Below are 24,069 nucleotides of genomic sequence, written 5' to 3' on the forward strand. Positions count from 1 at the left end.
CGCTGTCCCGAATCATGCTCTCATAGCCGCTGCTGCCCCCACTGTGGTAAAACAGAGCCGTCCTCCCCATGGCTGGCGGCAGCTCCCCGCTTAGGACGCTGCTGTTGTCACTGCCGTGCCCGCTGCTGTACCGCTGAGGCCGCCGGGGTGCCGTTATCTTGCTGTACGGAGATGGCAGCACCGGGATTTGTGACTTCTCATCACTGAGGTTAATGCCGCTGTCAAATGCCGCTGTCATTGCCGCTGTCAGAGTCGGTGGAGCCTCGGAAGTGGCCCACCTTGGCAGAGCTGCCTGACGCCAGCTCATTCACGCGGCTGTTGGCTGCCCTCATGGCCTGCTTGGTCCCCATGATGGTCCCTCGGCCGGGCTTGTTGCCGACAGGCTGCACAGAGCGGGGGGCCGCCTTCCCACCGGGGGCCATGCCAGAGCCCTTCCCTGTGGGGTGTGCCAGGGACTTCACAGAGGAACTGAGAGACTTTGACCCACTGGCAGAGAGGCCCCGGTTTTTATTCCCATTCGCTTGCACCTTCTGGTTAGCTGTGGGTTTTGCCTGGCTATTTTTACCAGGTGCAGGGGTGGTGAAGGGCGGTGGTAAACCCACACTGGAGGTGACAGAGGGGGCCCCCAGCCTGGGGACAGAGCGCCCTGCCCGGCTGCTGCTGGCACTCCCATTCTCCCTCGCCACGCTTGCTTTGGACCCGACCGACGTCAGGCTGTCGCACCTCTCCAGGGACATGTGGCTCCCATAACGGTGCACGGCTTCGCTCTTCGATGCCTTCGCCTTTAAGCTGGATGTCATCTTGGGCAAGGAGTGGTCACCCTTCAGGTTCATTTTACTGCTGGTGCTGCTTTCGCTGAAGTAAGACCCAGCTTTCAACCGCAAATCTGCTTCATCTTCAGCCTTTGGCGTGCCAGCCCTGGCAAAGTCCAGGCCAGAGGCTTTTCCCCCACCATTACCCAGACCAACAGGTTTCTGCTCCAGGCTTGATTTGCGTACAGGAGGAGTTGGAGGTGTTGGCCCACCTGGCCTGGGCAACACGGTCGACTTTTGTGGTGCACTCTTCTTTCCCAGCGATGATTTCAAGCTGCCAGTGGCCAAGGGAGCATCCGAATTGCCTCGGATCATGGCCTCCGACAAAGTACTGTTAGCATGCGACACTGGCATCACTCCCAGTGTGGTGGCTCCCCTCTTTAGCTGTGGCATCTTCATCGCAACTTCTGACTTCTTTGCAGCTCCGCTGGAGGATTTGCAGGCCATTTCGCAACCATCCACAACCCTCTGCGAACAGGCAAGCATAGTCTGTGACTTCGATGGCCTGGATGCTGCACCAAAATACTGGGCAGCTTTTTCTGGCTGCTTCTCAGTACCAAATGCGTGAGATTTTGGAGACAGCAATGAGTCTGCAGGTTTTGCTTCCATCTGATAATCAGTGCGCAACAGCCAGGGATCTTCAAATATACCATGTGGATTCTGCAGCTCTTTATAGCTGAGGACAGTATTATTGTGGATTGGAGACGAGGTAGTTTTTGTTTTCCTAGGAAGACTAGAATGTATTGTTTCTATCACAGGCGTATCACGAGAATTACTAAATTTTATTTTTACGGGCTGATCAGTAACACAAAAAGCACTTTTTATCTGAGATGCTTTGGTAGTTTCAGAGGTCTGAGGGCTTTTGCTAACGCCTGAGGACAGCTTGCTGGAATTCAAGCTCTCACTCTCCAGTTCAGAGAAGCAAAATCCACTGTCATTCAGAGCGCTTTTCAGGGGGATGGATAAATGGGATGAATCCAAGTTGAAGGGTTCCTCGGACTTACTACAGCTGTAAGATGACTGTGCTACAAAACTGTCACTAGACTGGGCTCCGTCACTTTCAATTGTACAAATGCTGACTTCACTAAGCCACGAACTGATGGAGGAACGTCTGCTGCTGGTAAAGGGATCCTTAGCAAAGGGCACAACAATATCAATATTTACACCAGTAGAAGTCTCCTGTGAGGTATAAGCATCAAACTCATCATTTATGCTGCTGATAATACTGACTGGTCTCGAACCCGATGCAAGGGCCTGAAGGGAGCAGTCGCTGTTAAAGCTAATGATACTGGAAGGCCTTCCATTATCCATAATCCCGCTAATGGATAGTTCTTCCACCACAGTGAAAACAAGCTCATCCTCTCCATTCAGCTCAACAGGCTGCTGCAAAGTCACCGTGGTGGTTAGTATATCCCGATCAAAACACTTCCCTCTGAAGGCTGACCTGAAGCTGTGTACCTCTATCGCACCTGACTGATTCTGGGCATTGCCACCAACCAGGAATGTGCTTCCTACAGGGTTCTGCTCAGGTTTGTTCCCCATCTGCTTGCTCATTCCCACAGGAGGAGTCCGAACTGAATTGCTATTATCCAGCTCCAAGTTCTCAGCTTTGGAGCTCGGCACCTGCTCTTTCTGCTGCGGAGGCGGAGGTGCAGGGCTTGGCAAGGGTCTCTTCACATACAATGACTTTTCCTTAATGACACATTCAGCTGTGGCCTTATTCTGCTCCTGATTCCTTGAAGGGCTACACCTTGAGGGCTGCAGGGAATCAGTGATTGTCTCTCTCTCTCCCTCCAGTATCGAGTCTATTATTTTGTTGTCGGCTCTGCTCTGTGGCTTAGAAAGCTCTGTTTTCAAGTGAGGTGTGCTCTTTTCATTACAATTGCCATTGCCACCTCTTGGTGCAACAGCCTGGAAAGGAAGGTTATGTCCTTTTTTGGGAGATGTAGTTTCTTGTGGAACTGGTTTCTTAAATCCTCCAGAAGGAGAAGATATTTTTTCCTTTATCAGCTTAGACTGTGCATTTTCTGTACCTCCAGGGACTGGACTACAATTGGACAAAACAGAGATTTCTCCACAAGCAAATTTCATGGGTTCCTCACTTCCATCAATGCACTCTAACCTTTCTTGCAGTTCAGCAAAAGTGTTGCATTTAAAATGGTCCTTGTCAGAACTCCTACCAAGAGCAGAATTGTCTTTACTTCTTTTCTTGTTTAGGGACGGGATTATGGGAACAAACTCTGGAGGACCTTCATTATCTGTCAATTCTCTGTCAGACAAAGCTGCACCATTGGGACCAACATAAATGACAGTATCACAAGACTGCTCACTGCTGGATGAATAATCAGGATCACTAGATATACTCAGGACAGGAAGGTCAGGGTCAAGGGCAACAGTTCGTGGGTGGAATGGTCGCAAATGGGGTGGTCTTCGGACATGCCCTTCCTCACATGAACTCTCTCCTCCAGACGAGCTGGATGCATACTGCAAATGATCAATAAGGGAAAAGTTATTAATATGAATTGATATATGAGTATATATATATGTACACATAATTGATTAAAAGATCAGGCTTGCTATATACACTGTGCTTTGTGAATACTATCACCACTACAACAAGTGGAAAAATGTTAGTGTGAATTAAAATAACAAGGTCATGCTACATAGATTTTACTGTATTAGGAGTAATATAGCAATCACACCTTTTCCGACAATTTCCATTAAATATTACACATAGTCTTTCTCCTCAACAGTTTTCTGTTCCTTCCTTATTGGTTTTTAATCAATACAAATAGGAGCTTTTGAGATATTTCTACATATAAGCAAAGAAAAAACGTGTTTGGAACAAAAAGAAGGGAATTTCAGGATTAAGGATTGGGGGCGAGATGATGGCTCAGTGCCAAGTCATTTGTCAGTTCCTCTCCTGAGCTTTTATGCATTTTGTATTACTTCTTACTGCTGAGAAATCCCATGTTCCCCCACCGAGAGGTTAGGAAAACTCATTTTCAAATGAATTAATTGCTGCTTGTTTGTGAACCAACCTTGGATTTCTTCTTTCTCATTCGATGGATTCGCGATGCAAGCTGAATAGTGGTGAGAGTTTCTGCATAATTGGCTGGGGAGTCAGAAATATGCGCAATCATAGTAGTTCTGCAGTTGATGTTCCCAAGTGATTCCCTCAACAGCATTGTCAACTTGTTGTCCCTGTGTAACAAATGAGAACACTAGGGTGGTTTAAAGAAATCACAATCTTTTTGTGCAGATTTTTACACCACAAGCTGTGCTTTCACTCTCATAGGATATATGCATGCGTGGTACATGTAGATAAGAAATATGTTCCTATTATTTGACCATGCTTAAAATGTGTCTGAATGTACACATACAAAGATACCAATATTATAATTATTTTCCTGCCTGTGTATTTGCAGTATGATAAGTCATTCTATTTGTTACTTAGACAACTGTAAAACAACTGATTGAAAACTAGTTTAGTTACTGCAGGTTTAGCTCATATTAGCCAAAAAGCTCATGAGAGCTGTGTTTTCAGCTGAGCAGGCTTAGTACCTGGATAACTAAGCTCTATGAGCTCTATGCAAACAATTTTGTTAAGGAAAAAAAAAGTCAACAGAAGGAAATCTCTAAACAAATATAACAGTGTTAGATATCAGAAACATATTACCAGTGCCACCTCAACTAATCTAGTTTCCATTCTGCCTGCTATGCTCTGCTCTGAAAAAGCAAATGGAAAGCTGAATTTCTCTCTGAAGGCTTTCCTGCTGACGCAACTTTGCTGCTGACGCAAATCCTCCGCCATGGACAGCAAAGTGACAAGACAGGTGACATTTTGTCCTCCACTGGTCCCCAAGACATCTCTCCCCAGAGTTCTCTGGAGGCTGCTTCCTATCGCCATCGTGAGCTGGCCCAACATGTGGGAAGTACCGTCATGCCTCTGCTCACCAAACCTGGTAGGTGACAAAGTTGAGGATCTGCCCTTCCCTGTTCTAACCGATCCATCCTCTACTCCATCCACAAACCCAGCAACTAGCCTGAGGAAATTATCTTTCTGCCTCGTAGAGAAAGAAAGAACACCTGTTCGAGATGCGGCACTAGATAAATATGTGAAATGACATGATTGATAACAACGGCACAAAGTTATAACGCATAAAGACAAGCAGCGATTAAATTTAAGGGCTGAAGGTCAAGTTCTGGTAAGGGTGTTTACAGTGTAGCTGTTGTCTTTAGTATGCATTCCCCACAGGTGTGTTTGACATAATCTTATTGTCCAGTACACTCCACAAAGGAACACACCTAAATGTTCACTCCTGCTAAACAAATGTGCAAGACGGTGATCTTCTGGTTTTTAATTTAAAAGATGTATCACTCAAAAAGGCATACAGAAATAACAGCCTTTGATGACCATACCTGATAAACTCTCTAGTATTTTCTGAAATACAATTTTTAAATTTGAAAAAAGGAGAGAAAATCCCATGAAATTTTGATGAAATGGTTCACTACGTATGTCCAGCTGGCTGAGATAGGTCTAAACTCCAAACCCAGGAAACAAAGACATGGAAGGAAAGAAAACATTTTGACCATTTCCCCCTGCTTTTTTCAACAATCAAACCCTCCCCAACGTTTCACTCAACTTAAGTATATAACAATATACATAACATTTTTGGCCATGTAATTAAGAATTTCATGTTACTATGTGACAATTAAAAAGCTGTGTGTATGTACATATATGTGTAGACAGGTAGATAAATAGATATATGTATCTGTAATATATAAATGATCTTAAAAGAGGACAGACCCCTCTCTGGCAGAACTTCCTTTAACATCATATTAGGTAAAGAATAAATTCTTGATGTGATTCATTGCAAAGGTAAGATTAGCCACAAATTTAAGATCATGCACACAGTAATTCACTTACTTATATGGCACATGCTTAGCACCATTAATTAAGGCCAAAATTACATTGCCCAAGGCAGAGAGAGACAGACACAGAGACCCTCCACCATCTCGGCTCTTGCTCAGCACTTTTTCACAGCTCCCTAGATCAATGAGATGCAAACGGCTGCGTCCTCCAGACACTAAAACAAAAAGGGGAAAACCAGTTGTACATCACATTCTTGCATGGACTCAAGCCAAACTTGGTGTTCAAAATGTATTCAAATGAGGAAAATAATGAGTACAGCATGGGATAATGACCAAATTAAATATTAATAGCAAGGAAACCAGATATTAGCCACAGCTACCAAAGTTAAAGGTGACTCTGACTTGAGGGTTCACTTCATTTTTTCTTTTTAAGTTTATTAAAAATTGTTGTTCAAACTAACCCAAAACCATGCCATTTAAAAATAAACAATATGGTAGGAAGGTTCTTACTTCCTCCTTTGCCACTCTTCTCCATGCGATACTGGTATATGTGAAGAGTAAAGAGCATATGTGAATTCCTCCTGTCTTCTTCGTCACAGTCAGGTTTGCTGGTACTTCTTGCAGCAATTGCAGCATCAAGGAAAAAGGCAGCTTTCTCTGCTGTCGGGGCCCTTAGCTCACTTTGGTTTTGAAGCTTGAATATAAACAAGAAAATGACTAATTAGCACAGGGGCATTTTTAATTATTATTTTTGGCTGAACTGGTTAGGTCTCTAGGGCACTAAAAGAAACCAATATGTACACCATGAGAGAAGGGCTTATAAGCTAAAAGCAATAAATTTTTTTTACTGAGTTAAAAGTTGTCATAATTGTTGTCAGATAAAAGGAAAAAAAGCAAAGAAAGTCAGGCTCAGAAAAATCTATGTTGCGATATCCATTATACCTGAGTTCCACATATTGGATCTTCTCTCAGATAAACCCCGGGAGACTGGCCATCCTGAAGGCTGCCAGTGGCTACTTCAGCTAACAAATCCTTAAGGTTTTCATCTTTGCCACTGATCTCCACAGCAGATACTCTAATAGAGAAACGAGTTCCAGTTTTTTCTTTACGTTCATTGATTAATTTGAAGAGCCAAGAAATTGCACAGGGGATGATACCAAGGCTTTGCGTGGAGTTATCTTTCCCAATCATGGTAAAAGATTTTCCTAGAATGAAAAGACAAACATGAACTTAATTCAGTTTTTTGGTATAAGACAGTGTCTCTTCATACCACCACTGTCACTACATGCAATGCCACGTGCTGCACAGATAATGGGAAAGAACAGATGCAAAAATGCAAAGTATTAATTATTAATCCATTACTATTTTATTCAATTAGTTTAGCGATTTTTATAACTCAGCCCCACAGCAAATTAATGTTAAAAACATCTCTGATCTTCTGATTTTCCTAACAATGCACCTATAGAAACTTGCTCTTAAATAAGCCAATCTGAAGCTACGATTTACCTTTTCAAATTAAAACTTACAATCCCAGTGTAGAAATAAACCATGATAAGTTTGCAAAGCTAATTAAAAAGAAATTCTAATCTATTCATACACTCCAGGTTTATTGTTCCAGGAGCTGACAGCATGTAATTACCAGACTGACATAGTAATTAACTGTAACAAATTTGGGAGCTCACCAAGCTTGACATGACCAAAGCAAAATATGCAACCATCTGCACCATTCACAACAGACTGGATTACTTCTGCTACTGTTCCAGAGCATACCTCAGCCTGAAAGAAAGATTGGAGACAAATAAGTAAAAGAGCACATACTGCTATGGGTTTTACTGTTTTTCTGTAATGAAATGAATGACTCAATATTTTTGAGGCGCAATATTCTCCCCATTTTTATGGCATCAGTCCTATTATTTTAGTAACTATACTACCTTAAAAAATAATACAATGTGCTACTACAGCCTAAAATAGTTTTCAACTCTATTAAACCAATTCTCTTGGAATATTGATTCTATGACTAATGTAGCAAACTGTATGCTATCCAACCAGACTTCCTGCTGGTATAATAGCTTAGCCAAGGCTATTTAGCCATAGTAGCAACTCCACTGAAATTAAGCTACTCAAGAGTGCTCACAGGAATTAAAAAGACATTCATACTGGAGAAAATGCATTAAGATCCCTGAATAAGATTTCATAGTATCACATTTTCCTCTTGCAGGATAAACATCATCATCAATAAAGAGAACTTGCTAAAATATTTGAGCGTACTAAAACCAGTTTATCCACATCGGTGAAGCTTTCAAATACACAACAGGATGATCTATTAAGTACAGCAACAGGAGCAGGGGAGAGGGCTGGTGTAAATATGTAACTACAGTGAAATGATAGGAGTCTGTTTGCAGGTGCATGGCAGCAAGCTTGCCTCAAGCAATGACGCCTGCTCAGAAGTGGCTGCACTGGCTGACATCACCCAGAAACACCACAAACAGGCCCCCCAACAGGCTCACCACAAGGACCTGAAAGTGCCTAAACCAAACCAGGGGTCAACAATTTGAAGGACTGGTGCCAAAACCAGCAGAGAATCAGGCTGTGGCCAACCACCTTGCAGCAGGGCTGGCAACATCAGTGAGAAAAAGCCACTTCCAGTTCTGGACTAATGTTGAGATCACTGTTGCATATTTCTGCACAAAGATGCCATCTGAGCTTATGCAGGATCTTAAAAAACAGCCTCCTGATGCGGTTACCATTGCTTTAGACACTGATGTGTGCAGGAGATTATCCTCCATTTTTAGTGCTTTGATAGAACTTGGACCTAATACATTTGGGGTTGTTCAGCCTGGAGAAAAGAAGGCTCCAAGGAGACTTAATAGCAGCCTACCAGTACCTGAAGGGGGCCTATGGGAGGGATGAGGAGGCACTCTATCAGGGAGTGTAGTGAGAGGACAAGGGGTAATGGGTATAAGCTGAAAGCGGGTAGATTTAGACTAGACATTAGGAAGAAATTTTTCACTGTGAGGGTGAGACACTGGGGAACAGGTTGCCCAGGGAAGTTGTGGATGCCCCACCCCTGGAGGGGTTCAAGGCCAGGCTGGATGAGGCTTTGAGCAACCTGGGCTAGTGGAGGGTGTCCCTGCCCATGGCAGGGGGGTTGGAACTTGATCTTTAAGGTCCTTTCCAACCCAAACCATTCTATGATTCTATAACTCTATGATATTTTTGTATCTCTAGTTTGGGACCCCAAAAATTAAACAAAATCCTAGGAGAAGATCTGAGGGTGGGATTTTGAACTAGATCTCGTCATGTTTTCTCAACATTAATATACCATTTTTACATTGGATGTTTCGTGGTGTCTTTTTCACCCTAATGTTTTTCAGCAGTTCAAACTTGGAGTAGTTCATTGTATATTGCTGGATTTGTTCTTCTTTTTGAAGCTGTTATAGGATTTTTTTTCTGAACCAAAGATTTTTCCCAAAAGGAAATGTCAGGTGTCCATGAGTACAATCTCACCAAATATACTGCAGCCCACAATCCTCTCATATACTAGCCATCCTTTCTGTGTATCAGATTTCAGGTCTGGGGCTACTAGTGTACAAATACACCCTTTTGCAGGCCAAAAGAAAGGCATGCACCATCATCAGCGCAACCATCAGGACAAAATAATCAGTCAAAAAACACAGTATAAAAAAAACTGGAAAAGGCAAGGAAAATATAAAAGCTCCCTAACTGTCTCAGTGTAGGAATCCCACAGGGTTAGCTGTATCTCTTCTGCTAACAACAGCATTTAGTTTAATGTTAAGCACATGTTCATTTCCCATTGAAAGCAGTGGGGAAGGACTTTATTTCAGTTACATCAAATGGGTTAAAACCTAACTGGATGGAAAAGTGAATTTCAAATTGGCTGTGTGTCTTTCTCTAACAAGAGAAAATGCAGGAAGATAATTTAGGCAGCAAATCCATCTCCCCAGCTATTATTCCTTAATTTTACATCTCGACTAAACTGAAAATGTAAGAATTTACTCACTTGTCTACTAATTACCATGTTTTTTCCAGGCATTAAGGCAACTCATTCAAATAAAATTCCCCAGAAACAGAAAGAACTCTTCAGGCAATCAAATGCAGTGGCCATGAGAAGACTCAGGAGGATTATGTGAGTGACTCCAGTACCTGTGAAGCATCCTGGGGGAAAACCGCATCAAAGGCAAACATCTTTGGGACAGCAACAACACCTCTTCTGTGACCTGCATTGGAAGGCCCACTTGCTGCTGGATCATAAAACGTGATTTGCTTTTTTCGTGGATCTACCTTTAGGAAGGACATGGATTCGGATGTTTCATGTGCTCCCTGAGAGGGACAAATCCTTACCATCACCTTCACCTGCACGAAATCAGAAGAAAGCAACAACTTGAGTTCCCAGCTACAGATAAATGCATACAATACATTCCTCCCAAACCTACTCCCCTTCCCATGACATGTTCATTTGTAATATTTAGGTGTGTCAGAACAACCGTGGGACAAAACCAGAGCCAGATTTTCCAGCCTGGTTTCAACCCTGGGGTCTTCACTGAGCTAGCTTTTAAAGGTGCACTTTTTCCCTCCAGTTGACTCCGTTCCAGTTTTACCATTTCAATTTATAAATGTCTGATCTGCAGGTGTAATACACTGCAGGTGTAATGCCATGCCTGAAGAAAAGGAAGCTCTAGTCTGCTACTTTTCAAGTACTCAATGTGACCAAAAGCACAAACCAATCCCCTCTGAAAATCAGACTGAATAATGCAAGGTGCCAACAGCTAGTGCATTTAAACTGAACTAAATCTAGAAACTTTCAATTCCTGGTTCACGTTCTCTTAATAAAAAGGTGCTTCTCTTATAGCCTTCCCAGGCAGACACCTTTATGCTGTTATGGCTAGGCTCTTTGGTGGTTAGTTGCAGATTTAATGGGAAAGAAGGGAAGAAAAAAAAAGAAGCATTAAAAGGTTGTGAGTGGTTTCTGGTCAAGCTTTTCAAAGTACATTTCTATTGCAGCATTGCAAATAGTGATTTCCTCCACACAGCATTTTAAGACAGCATTTTTAGAGAGCTCAGACATGCTGGCTGCGATTTCCAAAGCAGCTTATGGGGGCCAAGTTGACTGGGTCTCAGTAAAGTTCAGCAAAGGTTGCACACCTGCTTCTTTTAAGCTTCCTGGAAATCATACCCTTACTTTGAAAAAAAAAAGCCTCACACCCTCTTACAACCATTTATCCTTATGAAATGCTCCCAGGTCAGAACCAGCGTGTTTTATATACCTTGCACTGAAGTAAATGACTTACAGGTGCAACTTCAACTCTGCACTGCCCAGTACATCAAGCTTAAGAGAAAAGCAACGCTCAGCCAGAGTGACTTTCCATGGCCAGTATGAAATGTTTCAATAACAAGACAAACAACAGTATTATCTCCTTATCCAACTACCAGACAACTTTCACAGCACCACTGTTAACCTGGTGTGAAGAGCCTCCGTGGTTGTAATATACTATAGCCAACACAGCTGCAACAACTGACACCCATACTCCCCAGAGTACTCATCAGGAGCTTCACCTTCTGCAGTGCAGCTACTGACCCACAAAACACTCACTTCTTTTACAACACTTCCACCTGATTTGGAAATCACCAGGTGAACCCTTCAAGCACAGAGCACGCAGTCGCTCACTGATCTGAGTCAGGTCCACCTCTAGCCCTGAGCTGGATATTGCGTGGGGAAGCTGGGTTGGACAGCGTGCATCTCTGATAATGACCTCCTTCTCACTAACTTTTTGTTGTTAAGTTCAACCTTAAATCTGCCAGAACAATTTGACTCCTAGTTACTATGTACCGACAACTCTGTTTCATTAAAATGGTGTGCACTTATTAGACCGACACATTCTGTCTTTACACAAAAAATGCAATTTGCAGTCAGCACCTCCCCATCACTCCTGCATCCAGAGAAATGGTGGCAAAGGAAGAACTAAGGCTGAAAAACTATTTCAGCAAAGCACAACATGGGAAATGAAGGCAACAGAGACCAGATCAGGCTGAGCCACCCCCTAGGACTGCCCTTCATACCAGACAAGATGCCAAGATGATGACGCACACACCTGCAGCCAGTGGGTGCAGCAAAATGTGGTGCCCAAGCCAGGATGATCCACAGCAGTAAGCATCATGCTGAACTGTCCCTGCCTTTGTCAGCTCGGGGGGGGTGGGTAATCTGAAGATTTCATTTCGGTCCTCAATTATTTCATTTTTCCAGCTCCTCCTTTCTATGAGGGCTAAGCTGCACACAGGCATCCCTGCACAAATACTCAAGTATCCTCACGGAAAATATTTTCCACAAAACAGCCATAACAGCTTTTCTCCACCATTTTTTTCTAAACAAAGAGGTTAAGAAACAACTGACCCCTCCGGTAAACACTGCAGGAGGCTCTACCAAAGGTAGCAGCAAATTCTTCCACCTATTGACTCAAGCAGTCCCCTGATTTCAACACTTTTTTTTCTTTCCCCTTTCATGGTGATATGAATATGAAAATACAGTCCCAGAAAGTAAGTGACCCTTAGAATAAATGAAACAGCTGCTTCAAAAGCAAAGTGTATCAGAGGTGACACACTCAAGGCTGTTTCCCCATAAAAGCTCCATGAAGCCAGCTTTGTGTATTAGCCTGCTAGCTCAACCTTGACATGCTACCAAGGTGCTCAGAAAAAAAACCTCCCTCAGGAAAAAAAAAAACCAAACAAACCTAAATATATATATAAGTACAAATACCCACTTCAGGGTCACTTGATTAAAATGAATTTTTAAATATATGCTGTTTTCAAAGTACTTCTCTGAACAGTCCTTCCTGTTCTCTCTTCCACCTATTATTAGATTATAGCAGCCAGAGCTTGGATAAGAGGAAAATTGGTTTGCTCCTGACCTAAACAGCAACTTACCTCCACCAGAGCATTGCTACCCCTAACACAAAGATGACTTCACCCCCAGAAAAACCCTGTGTGTCCAATCAGCTTTTTGAGACCACCTCTCTGAAGCAGAGAGATACTAAAATAGCTTCCCATAATGGATCAGATCACAAACTTAACAGGCCTCAAGGGTCATCTTCATTTTTACAGTGGAAGTGAGCTTTCAAGACAAATGGGAGGGGGGAGAGAAAAGCAGCCTGAAGGAGTTCCTCTTTTAGTGTTTTGTGTATAAAAGCTGATTTGCACAGTATAAAAACACTTATTTCAGATTTAGTTTCCCTGTCCACTAAATCTATCTATAAGTGATGCCCACCATAAACTGTAGGGTTATAATGTGTCACACGCATTCATGATGCTGAGCCCGACTTTTAACTTCACTCAGAAATGAAGCAGAAATGCTCATGAAAATGCCAACAAGCACAAAGATTACTCAAACACATCCCTTCGCAACATCAAAAACTAAATGCAGGCAGATCCTGGGTGCATGCACGCTCTTTGAGTATGTAAAAGAAATGTTTGGTGTTATACTATTTGTTCTTCTTACAATTCTTGCCCCCTGTGTTTCAGGACCAATCATGACAGGTTTATATTCTCAGCTCTGAAGTTCATCCCAGTACTCTTTGGGGATAAGTACTGCAGAAAAAGCAGCATACTATAGAGCCAGCGTGGTTCCTGCCTTAAGGATCAACTTAACTGCATCTTCTCCTGGGTCTCTGCAGCTAGTTCTCATACAAAAGGCATGCTCACCTATAGAGATAGCAACGTGCAGTGCAGGAAATCATCCAGACACAAGGGCTTGCACTGACGGGAGGATTCAAGAAAACAGAGGAGCCTGTAAATCTTAAAGTAACTTTGGCCTGTAACTAGGGAGCAAAGCAGCAATACCTGCACTGCACTCTAATGATTTAGTTTGCTTATGAAAATTAATGGCTAGAATTAAGCGCAATAACATTCATTTCAGGCCCACTCAGGAGCACACCTTCTGTGGCCAGCTATTCAACAATATGGCCAGCTTTCTGGTGGTCAGTTCCAACTGCAGTGGTACCAGCTACTGGTAACACTTGTACAAAGCAAAGAAACACAAGGAATTTAGAGGAGAATGAATGAAGGAATGGAAGAATAAGACAGGTCTGAAAGAATAAGAACAGGTTTGGGGGGAAAAAAAAAAAAAAAAAAAGAGCTAAAAGGAATGGCCATAGGGGACAGGGGAAGAGAGAGAAAGAACACAAAAAATGAAAGATAACACAAATATTGTGATTCCAGAAAAGTCATCTCAGGCTCAGGTCACCTCTGCCCTGACCACTTTTAGACTCCTTAAGGAGAGCTAAGATGGCACATCCATCCTGTGATGGAGGCGACCTTTCCTGCTAGAACTGGGAATTTTAATTATTTCCTTTTTTCCCCCCTTTTGTGTATTTCTTCTTCAATGTCACAGAAAGATTCAGAGTAAGAAAAAGAATTACAAGTGGAAGCTTATCATTATCAAGGATACAAGGATTTGTACATAGACATTCATACAGACATTGAATACTAGATAGAGGCTCCATTTTAATGAGGATGTTGATAGAAAAAGATGATGGGTTTGTATTTGAGTTCAATTTCTGCAAACAAAACTAAAAGAAACACAAACATTACAATACTTGCACATTATTAACATCTTTCTCAGTGCCTGAAGACAGCCGAAATCATGCAAACCACTGAGGTATCTCATTAATAAACTGACTCTAATCTGCTGGGTGTTGTACACTGGGGGTTAATACCCTGCTGCCAAACTTTCCAAATTAATGTTTCTGCAGGAACCAGGAGGTCAGCAGAATTGATGAAGGAAGCCCTATTAAAATCAGAAGTGTTTGTGCAAAAAAGATGGCAAATACATCCTGAATATGCCATTAAAAGACAAAGAATTTGCAAAATAAACAAACAAGCACAGAATTTGGAAAAGCCCTAGAAATGAGTGGCATAAGGTCCAAGGCCCACTCACCCACCCAGCACAACAATGACTGTAATTTTAACCTCCACTGGCAAGGCTGGGAGAGAGGTTCATAGCAATCAAGAAATTCTTTTAATTTTTTAAGTTTATCTATCTGTCAGTATGCAGCAGAAGCCAGGAAAAACAAAGGCTACAAAAGCAAACATCTGCAAGCCAGAATTCATTTGCTCCAGCTAAGTAAGGGCAAACCCAGAGGATGGCTGCTGAAGCATAAAAACAAAAATCACACTACAGTTTCATGCATGCGTAAAGAATTTTTAGGGAGACAAACTGGTAAAGGGAAGATTTCTGAAGAAAATTAGAGGGGGGAAAAAAAGTCCCCTGTGTGGAGGACGATGGCTATGTGGAGGACTCTGGGGCTAAACCCCACACTGTTTTAGAAACATCTGATGAGATCACTAGAGAACCATAGATCCACTCAAATATCAGTAATTTGTTGGAAACCTGAGCCAAAACTCTAGACCTTGACATCTTTGACCCTAATGAAAGTCAAATCTAGATGCATATTTAACAATTCTGACCTAAAGACTGAAGTATCTCAGAAACTGAGGGATGTAGACGCTGGCTGGTACTAGTTCTCCTCTTCCATTGCTACTGTCTACCCCACTTCACACCTAAGGGTCACAAGGAGAGACCTTCTGCCTCATCACCACGTGGCAGTCACTATTCCTACGTTGTGACCTCCTCCAGAAGTGTAATCCCCATGTGCCCCCTTTGTGTAGGCTCATGATTTCCAGACCTCCCCCCACATACTGAACCAGCTGGAGCTGAGGAGAACAGGACAGGGGAGTAACAGCAACCAAAGTAATGGGCTAGTTCAGGACTGGCCAAGACAGTGCAGAACTTCAAGCAGATGTCAGTACCAGAAAGCTGGTTTGGAAAAAGTAAGAGACAAACCAAAAACCTGTGAACCCTCTCTGGCAGCAAGACATGGATGTCAGACTGATGGCCAGAGGCAAGCTAGCAGTTTTGTCTAATACAGCGCATATATTCTGGATATGCTGAATTGAATGGAGCTATGGTAAAGCCACGTGTCAATGAACACAGAAATTCTCTAAGACCAGTGAGGCGTGCGTTGTCCCAGAAGAAATCACGTCCAAGGCTGAATTTGTGGAGAAAAGAGCCAGTGATAACAGAGAAAATGATACAATCCTACACAATTTTAGACAGAAACAGTCAGGAGACTGAGGCAGTCAGCTTCACACTGATTATTACCCTGTAATGAAAGGAGATGGAAGGGCTATCAACTCTGAGAACAGAGAAAGGGGAAGGAGTGTCTCACACTTAAAGAACCAGACGATTTGAATTCTGTTCCTAAGATTATCGTGGACATCTACTACATGTTTTTGACAGCAAATACAAAAAAATAATATAAACATGTGTGTATATATATATATATATCTCAGAAAGTGGGTCATTCATCTTTCAGTGGAGTGAAGGGTGCTGAATACTCTACCTAGTTTAATTTAGGGCAGACATGTAGACAGAGAAGACTCCACTAATTCACTAAGTAATGACTGGACTCCATGGCATTTTGAATGCTGAGGAAATTAAGACCCTGACCCAGCCACGTATGTTAGCACAGGCATAACTGTAACATATGGTACCTCCTTTGAAACCAATGGATGTGCAGTGTGCCTGTGTTTACCGTGATGCTTTGTTAGCATTTGATGCTTATATAGTTGCCAAGTTTCAAATTGGACAGAATGAGAAGGAAAAAAATAGAAGGAATGAATTAAAAAGCATGTAAAATTTAAAAAAAAACATGTGCTCGAGCCTTTTTTACTAAAATAAACTCTGACTTTATCTGTCTGTATTTTGGGAAAGTGCTGGCACTATACTGGAATCCATTCTAAAAATGCTGGTCATATTCTGCATTACAGCAGTATCATAATCCTTAAATGAACAAGCAATTTGGTCTTTAGCAATAAATGTCATTATATCAAATTTGAACGGACACTAAATATTCCCTGGAAACACACATCCTTGACAGGCATCGTGCAGCCAGGAAGTTAATTTTGTCTGATGTTCACAAAATGGCGTATAACAGCAGGTTAATTAAATAACTATGTTTAGACATCCACCATTCTGAATTAAGATTTCTCAGCAAGAAATTACAAAGAATTCACATTCAGTTGAATAAAGACCATTTTCCAATGAAATCACTTATTTTTCAACTACAGTGTAAATCGAATTACAAAAGTGCTAGTTCAGAGCCAATATTTTTCATGGATTTAATTGTAACTGACAGATATATAACCCTTGCTAAATTGGTTTACTGTGGGTAGTTCTTACAAGCCTTTCATATACTGCCGCTACCAATGGATGGCAAATTTATATGCAAAATTGCTATGCTAGCATAGACCATCTAGCTCCCCTGGGAGAACCTAAAAAAAAAAAAAAACCACTTCTGTATTGTATTCTTCTATTAAAGAAGAATTGATTCTCTACTCCCAGAAGACACGAATAAAACTATTTTATTTTTAAAGGTGAAAACAAAATAGAAGAAAATGTGTATTTTTATCTAATTTTTCCACATTTTTGTTTAAGCAGTTCAAGGCATTTTGGCAAGGATTATGTACCTTGGATGATACAGGACTACATACATGGATAGAAGAGTACTTAGTGTGATACATGATTTATATCAGAAATAACACTCTAGTCATTAGGAAAGAAGAAGCAATAAAGATGACAAAATTAAGTACCTATTTGTTATCCGTCATCAAACCATAAGAACCAGTTGATGGGACATACAGCACAGTTAAGAAAACCCTGTATGATCAGTAGATCATATTAGCAGTACCTTAGCTATGACTTGGTAAAGCCTAAATGAAAATAAATGTCTAAAACACATAAATGGAGACCAGTACGCATCTACCTGTCCAAGAAACACGTCTGACAATTCAGGTTCTCTTTAAATGCTCCACTTCAACTGCCTCACATAGGAAGATTCTGTCATTCTAACATTAAAAATTGACAGGATCCTTGGAAGAGACAAGCACTTAGAGTTGCTGTTGTAAGTGATGCAGTGTTATGAAGAATGAGCTGAATAGAACCCCAGAAAAAACATTTTGCATGAAAAAGGCTTCCTACCATGCTAAAGAAAAATAGCAAATTAGAATGCTACAGAGCAGCCGCTGTAAAAAGGATGTCTTTTTTAATACCACAATATGATAAATTACCTTAAGTAGCACATTAATGTCAGAAATTGAGCATAATCTAACTTCTTTCCAATGACAATATTAAATGGCTTTCAGACGTCTTTCCTACTATTCTGACATTAAATTTAATAACACCCAGAGAGACCACAAAAATGATTCAGTTACAGGAATCATACTGTACTGGATCATTGCCTTTTAAGTACGATTCAGCTAAATGATTTGGACTCTGATGTTTTTGGCACATGGAAGAGAAAGGTATGAAATTTGCTATGTAACATTTGCCAGTAGTGAGCAAAATTCCTTTCAGTATCCAGTTTGCATTGGTACTGAGATTTTCCTTTGTGCATGAGAGTGATTATTGTTGATTATACGAAACACCGGTCCCAGACAGACCTACACTTCCAAATATTCCCCCCCCCCCCCCCCCCCCCGCTTGGTATTCCTGAATATTGACAAACTCTGAAAGCATCTGTGAGAGTGTATAACATTTTGCAATCTTAGTAAAGAAAATTAAGCAAAAGGTTTCATTAAAGATTTGCATCACAGGACAAAGTCCACACACTCATGCTGAAATTATTATAAGGGGAAAACTTGGTATTTGTGAATGTAAAAGAAATCAATACATTTATTTTCCACCTTCCAAGAGAGTACTTGAAACAATGAGAAATTATAAATAGAAATTGCAAAAGATACATACAGGCTCTCTGCTCTAGTAAGTCTCTAACAACAAATGTATTCAACCATAAAGGCCATATAGGAATTTCACCACTGCAGGACTGTATGATATGCATGGAGACAATGATGTGAGATTAAAAACAAATTTAGATCTTGGGCTCAAATAATCAATAACTGAGTTCAAGTGCAAGAACTGGCTGGCCATCACAATCTTTCCACACTCCTGCCTCCTCCAGCAGTACTCACAATGCACAGTTACTGCCTTTGCTATAGTCATGCAACTACACACAGCAAGAATTCAAGCCTCTTTCCTTCCCCAAATGTCCACTCACAAGTTGAAGACAAGGTCCCACAACCAGTAACAGAACCTGTCCAATTCTAGACACCACAGAAACACCCAAGATAGTCCTGATGCTGCCTATGCTCAATTCAATCAGTTCTTTGGTTTCAGCTGTTCCTTACCCCAATTCAAAACAACCCTTATTCATATGTTTAACTTTGAAACTAATGAAGAGAACTGAATGCATGGGGAAGCTCTCCACTGAATCAGTGCTTTGGTCAAAGGGAGTTTCTTTGGTGGGATAAGTCAATAGTCATGGTAGGGCAGCCTTGAAATATCAAATAAAGAAGCTAAAATTCCAGGTACAGATGTTAATTTGTTTCGCAAGATCTTTTTTCCAAAGGTTTAGGCTCACTGAGGTCCAGGTCTGTACCAGCAGCAAAACACACACAGCTGCTGCTTCTGCATGTTGGGGTCTTAGATCCAGCCCTTCCCTTGCTCAGCCCCAGCAAAAACCCCTCTGAGCAGGCAATTCAGAGACATATACATGAGGGAGGAGGGGAAATCTTTACATTTCTTCAGTTGTTACTATCCTCTATTAAACTTCTTGAAAGTTACTACGTCAAGGAAGGCCAGTGGGGGGGGGGGGGGGGGGGCACTTTTAAGGAAGGCCGGGGGGGGGGGGGGAAGAGTGACTGTTATTTAAGCATTATGAGTCCGAAGAGGAACAGGTATTTACATCACACAGTTAGAGACCCCCCCACAACTAAAGATGCTTAATCTTCTTGCTTTGTGAATAAAGCACTTCTTTAGAAGTTCAGACTCATGATAACAAACCTAATGCTGTAGCTTCCACGATGGCTAGTAAAATGGGTTACGGTCATGGCCGATTTCCTTACAGTTTATCGTTTGTGCATGCGTAGTTAGAGCTCCTTTTCTTATGTACACTACCTTGTGTCAATCAACATGAAAGTTCATCTGCCTCCTTATCCACCCAGTAACTTCAGTGTCATGAGATCTTCTTCCAAGTCTTCACAGTCAGTTTTAGCTTTGGCTGCTCTGAATACACAGCTTCACCACCCCATCCAAACCATGTAGGAAGACACTGAACAGCATGGACCTCCATATGACACCACTGCTAACTTTGTTCCAGTGTGAGATCTACCCTCTCGTTTCCTACCACTTATTAAACCACTAGAGAATACATGACAGCTTGGGGTTTCTTCAAGAAACCTAGGTCAGGGCACTTGTCAAAAGCTTTTCCAAAAATCCAAATACACTCTATCAACCAGACCAACCCTATTCAGATGCTCACTGACTCTTCCACAGAATGGTAACATACATGTTTCACCTGCAAAAGCTCCATCAACTGATCCCTACTATATCACATTAATCCCTGCCTGCTAATTTCAACCTTTATCATTGTTTCAACCGCTCTACCTGGTTGCCTGGTCTGAAAGTCAGCCTTACGACACTGTACTTCTGGATTCACTCTGGAGCTTTTTTTTTCCCTTTTAGCCCTGAAGTGACATCACATTTTCCACATTCTGTTCCTGTGTCTCTTATAGTGTATTGAATACCAGCTAAAAGACAACCTTGAGCCGCAGGGGCAGGAAAAATTGTTAAGAATTACCACCATGGGGGAAATACAGGAAGCAAATCATATTGGGCATTGTAAAGGTTTTAACGTGTACTTTGCTCTAAGCTTTCAGCAGATTTACAAAAGAAATGGGACCACCTAGAGTGTGTCATTACATACAATAATTAGTCACTGTATGTAGTATTCAGGCCTTACTAGTTCCCTCCTAATATAAACTATTTCCACACAGTTGACATATCATTCACCTCTTCAGCTTTTCATAAAGGGAGCCACATTGCTCCCATTGAAGTGCCTTGGACACTTCATGGGTTTCCAGTTTGTTACTCAATTTTTCATTCTCACGTAACTTATACTTCCTTACATTTTATCTCTTCAGCCCCTTCACTATAAGAAAAGGCATGGTTCTCCACGGAATCCTGTCCTGCTCTGGAAAAAACATTTGACAAGAAGGGAATTAAAACTTGTCAAGCTATCTGTGCTCAGAGAAATCACCCTCTTGAGGAGAATAAGGACTGGTCCTCTGTGGGTCATTGTCAGCTTAGTAAACTGAAGTTAGGTGTAAATTAGGCAGCCCATCAGTGCCATTTCATTCTTACCTGCACATCAGAAACCAGCAAGGAACCAGTCTTCCACATCATAACCAATCATGAAAGACAAAACAGCAGCAAGTGGGGAGGTGAAGGAAAAGGCTGCCCCACCAGCTGCTTAACCCGCTGTAACCACACAGTAATAATAGTGTGAGGGACACTGCTGACCTGGGAACAATCACACAGACCAGGGAGAGCACCAGCCACAGATGCTGCAGTAGGAAAAAGTTACTCCAGAATCCATCACAGATTCTGTCTCCTATGCATATCTTTGGACTTACTATTGGTCAGGCTGCAAGAAAAAGCCACAGAAAAAGGTAACCAGGAGACGTGTAATGTAAAAAGCTGTTAGAAGAGGAGGGACTGAAGTTAACAGAGGACCACAGCACATCTGCCAGTGTTTGCTGATTGTTCTTTCAATTGCTACGATACTTAAAGCAGTGAGGAAGAAAGGTAATTCCTTTATTCCCATCATCCTCCTAACAAGATACTAGCTGACTAAATCTTGGTTAGAGAAGCTGATGAAGAGGAAATTATAATGGAGAACATTACTGCACAGTGGGCTAAATGCTACCAAAAGCTACTTGGCATTGCTCAGAGAAGGTGAAACTATCAGTGTTTAGTACTAAAAGAACATCTGTACAGGACTGACACATCCCCTTTTATCACGAGGTCTAAGAATTAGGATACATGAGACTGCATTTGTGATGACTAATAAGTTTTACAGAAGGGTATATTGCTGGAGGTTTTTTATGGGCAAACACTGTAACTATATTATAAAGTTGCAAAAGAGGAATGGGTTAAGAGAGATGTTTAATAGGTATTGCTTATTTAAACTGTGGGTCAGAGAAGACACCTAGTTACTTCACTTTTTGAGGAGTATTAAAACTTGTAATGACCACACCCCATCACCATTTGGATGGTCTAGATCTTAACTCAAGAACTAAGGGGCAAATTCTGTTAGCAGAGAGCTCTTATCCTCTCCAGCACAGGTTTTTTCCAAATGGTCGTCAACAAGTATGTGGTGAGAAGCCCATAGCTGGAACCCTGGGCCCAAACAAACAATATCTTAAATAATGTTTTCAGAGGAGAGCTAAACAACAGAGATATTTGTAGGTCAACAGTAGTTTGTTGACCCATAAAGTCTGGAAATTCTTGGTGTAGTGTGCCAGGCAGAAGAGAAATGCCACCCACATTGCCAGCACACTGCATATATCCCATGCTGGAAGAGAAGGTCACACCGCTGAGCAGCATAGCTGGCTCAATGTCCTGCCATGCCTTTGGGTATTCTGGTTGAGCTCTTCCCTTTGAAAGCCCTCTGCTGTGTTCACTGATGAAAAAGTAGGTAAACCACATGACCCAAGGCATATCATCTTCTGCCATCTGGGATCATGCACTTGATCTTTATTAGACTTTGTTGATCTGTTTGAAGACACCAGATAAACCAGAGCTTTCCACGACATGCAAGTCATGATGGTAGGCTCCAGTGGCCACCCTCAAAGCACAGGAAAAAGGCTGAAGTCTCTTGGCCACACACAGCTGCAGGTACACAAGTACAGTGAGGTGCAAAGACAGTTTTATTGAGCTGCAGGCACGGGGAGATACAGGCATGCTTTAAAGGTCTTCCTAAGGCAAAGAGCCTCAGAAATGTCACACACCCTGTTGTTCCTTGTGCCACAGCCAAGTGTTAAGCTTCACAGAGAAGAGGCAGGCACAATAACTGTGCTCTGCTAAAACACACACAAGGGAATGGCGTTCCTTAGCAAATCCTCCTCCACCTGGGAATCTCTAAATTACTGTGCCATATTTACTGTATTCCAGCACTTAATACTACATCCTCTTTTCTAACACACAGGAAAACAGAAGAAACCACATTTTCATCTGTAAGTTTTCACTTGCTTAAAATAGCCCCAATTACTCCTTTGTTTTCCATTTAGCACAAACTCACTAACTTAGAGAATATAGAGTATTCTCTGTGAGCAACAGTGTCAGCTACAGGTATTTAGGCTCTTTATGTTAATGCTGATTTGTATGGTTACTCAAGGTATTTTAGCTCTCCTGTGCACATTACATCCTTCAATTCTATCTTCAAACACTAATCTCTTGTAACCTATGTAAGTAAGTATTCAGACTCTGCTGTGTGGGTGATTAAATAGTACAAATATGAATAAAGCTCTAAATAATTGGGCTGTATTTTAATTAATTCTAAATAAAATTAGCACAAATTTTACAATTTGAAAGGTGCTGTATTTCCTAAGTTTGAGAGACATCTATTTCTCTCCTGCTGCTTCATTTCCATAGTCCTGATTTACAAGGACATGTGAAGCAAAGGTAAAAAAACCCCCCCAACACACCTCCTTAGCCTCAAGCAGACAGATAGCACCAGCACCAGTGGCTGAGCATTGCTGGCAGCAATGGCACTACTTCTGCCAAAGGTGAAGTCTGTATGTGCATTGGTTTTGGACCAATGATATCATAGGAAATTTTGTCTCTTACTTTAATAGAGGGAAGGATAAAACAACCTTTGCCAATGTTGTTGTCAGTGTTGCTACCTGGCTTCGAGGAAGCCAACGGTCTATCACTGAATCTGCTCTGAGCCCAACAACTCTTTCCAGAGTCAACAGGAGATAACAGTTCCCAGGCACATTCCAATGGATGTGGCTGTCTCTCTATCTATCAGCCCTGTTAAAATTCATCTAGAAAACTATTTTAAAAATTGAAATCCAAAGTTACCTTTCCAATGCCAGGGTTGTCCTTGATTTTGGACACAGCTCTCAGAAGGCATGGTGGTGCTGGGGGAGGACAGAGCTGCAGGATGCCACTAAAGTTAGTAGCATAAATAGAGAAGTCGTGTGTGTGTGGCAGGGGCGGATGGTATTTCTTTCTCTTCGAAGACAGGTTAAGCTTCTGTGCTGCTCTGTATAAAAGTAATAGCAAGAAAGGACAATGTTACTAGGTGTTAATGGGAACTTGGACCAGACAAACAGATGCTCATTGTCATCACTGCCTGCTTAACAAATCAAGTCATTGCATTCTAAGATGATTTCACAAGGACAAACCATCAGGAGATTGATAGAAGGAAAAAAGGGTAGAAAAATTACTGGCAAAATATTCAGTTAATTT

At 41.7% G+C, this 24,069-nt stretch overlaps 1 protein-coding gene across 1 annotated transcript in view; it reads right to left on the bottom strand.

Annotated features, from left to right (window-relative positions):
- KIF26A (kinesin family member 26A) overlaps positions 1-23,863 on the bottom strand; it is a gene marked incomplete at its 5' end in the record, with an annotated part of 29,015 nt that extends 5,152 nt beyond the window's left edge. Inside the window, 11 exon segments of the mRNA XM_010080493.1 lie at position 1; positions 4-223; positions 225-846; positions 880-3,296; positions 3,854-4,016; positions 5,743-5,902; positions 6,198-6,381; positions 6,630-6,892; positions 7,370-7,463; positions 9,852-10,061; positions 23,680-23,863. The exon segment at position 1 is cut by the window's left edge and continues 104 nt beyond it. Of these exon segments, the coding sequence (XP_010078795.1) occupies position 1; positions 4-223; positions 225-846; positions 880-3,296; positions 3,854-4,016; positions 5,743-5,902; positions 6,198-6,381; positions 6,630-6,892; positions 7,370-7,463; positions 9,852-10,061; positions 23,680-23,863 (4,518 nt within the window).
- Between the last annotated feature and the right edge of the window lie 206 nt (positions 23,864-24,069).

This window comes from Pterocles gutturalis, unplaced genomic scaffold (assembly GCF_000699245.1).
Source record: "Pterocles gutturalis isolate BGI_N339 unplaced genomic scaffold, ASM69924v1 scaffold16609, whole genome shotgun sequence".
NCBI lineage: Eukaryota > Metazoa > Chordata > Aves > Pterocliformes > Pteroclidae > Pterocles > Pterocles gutturalis.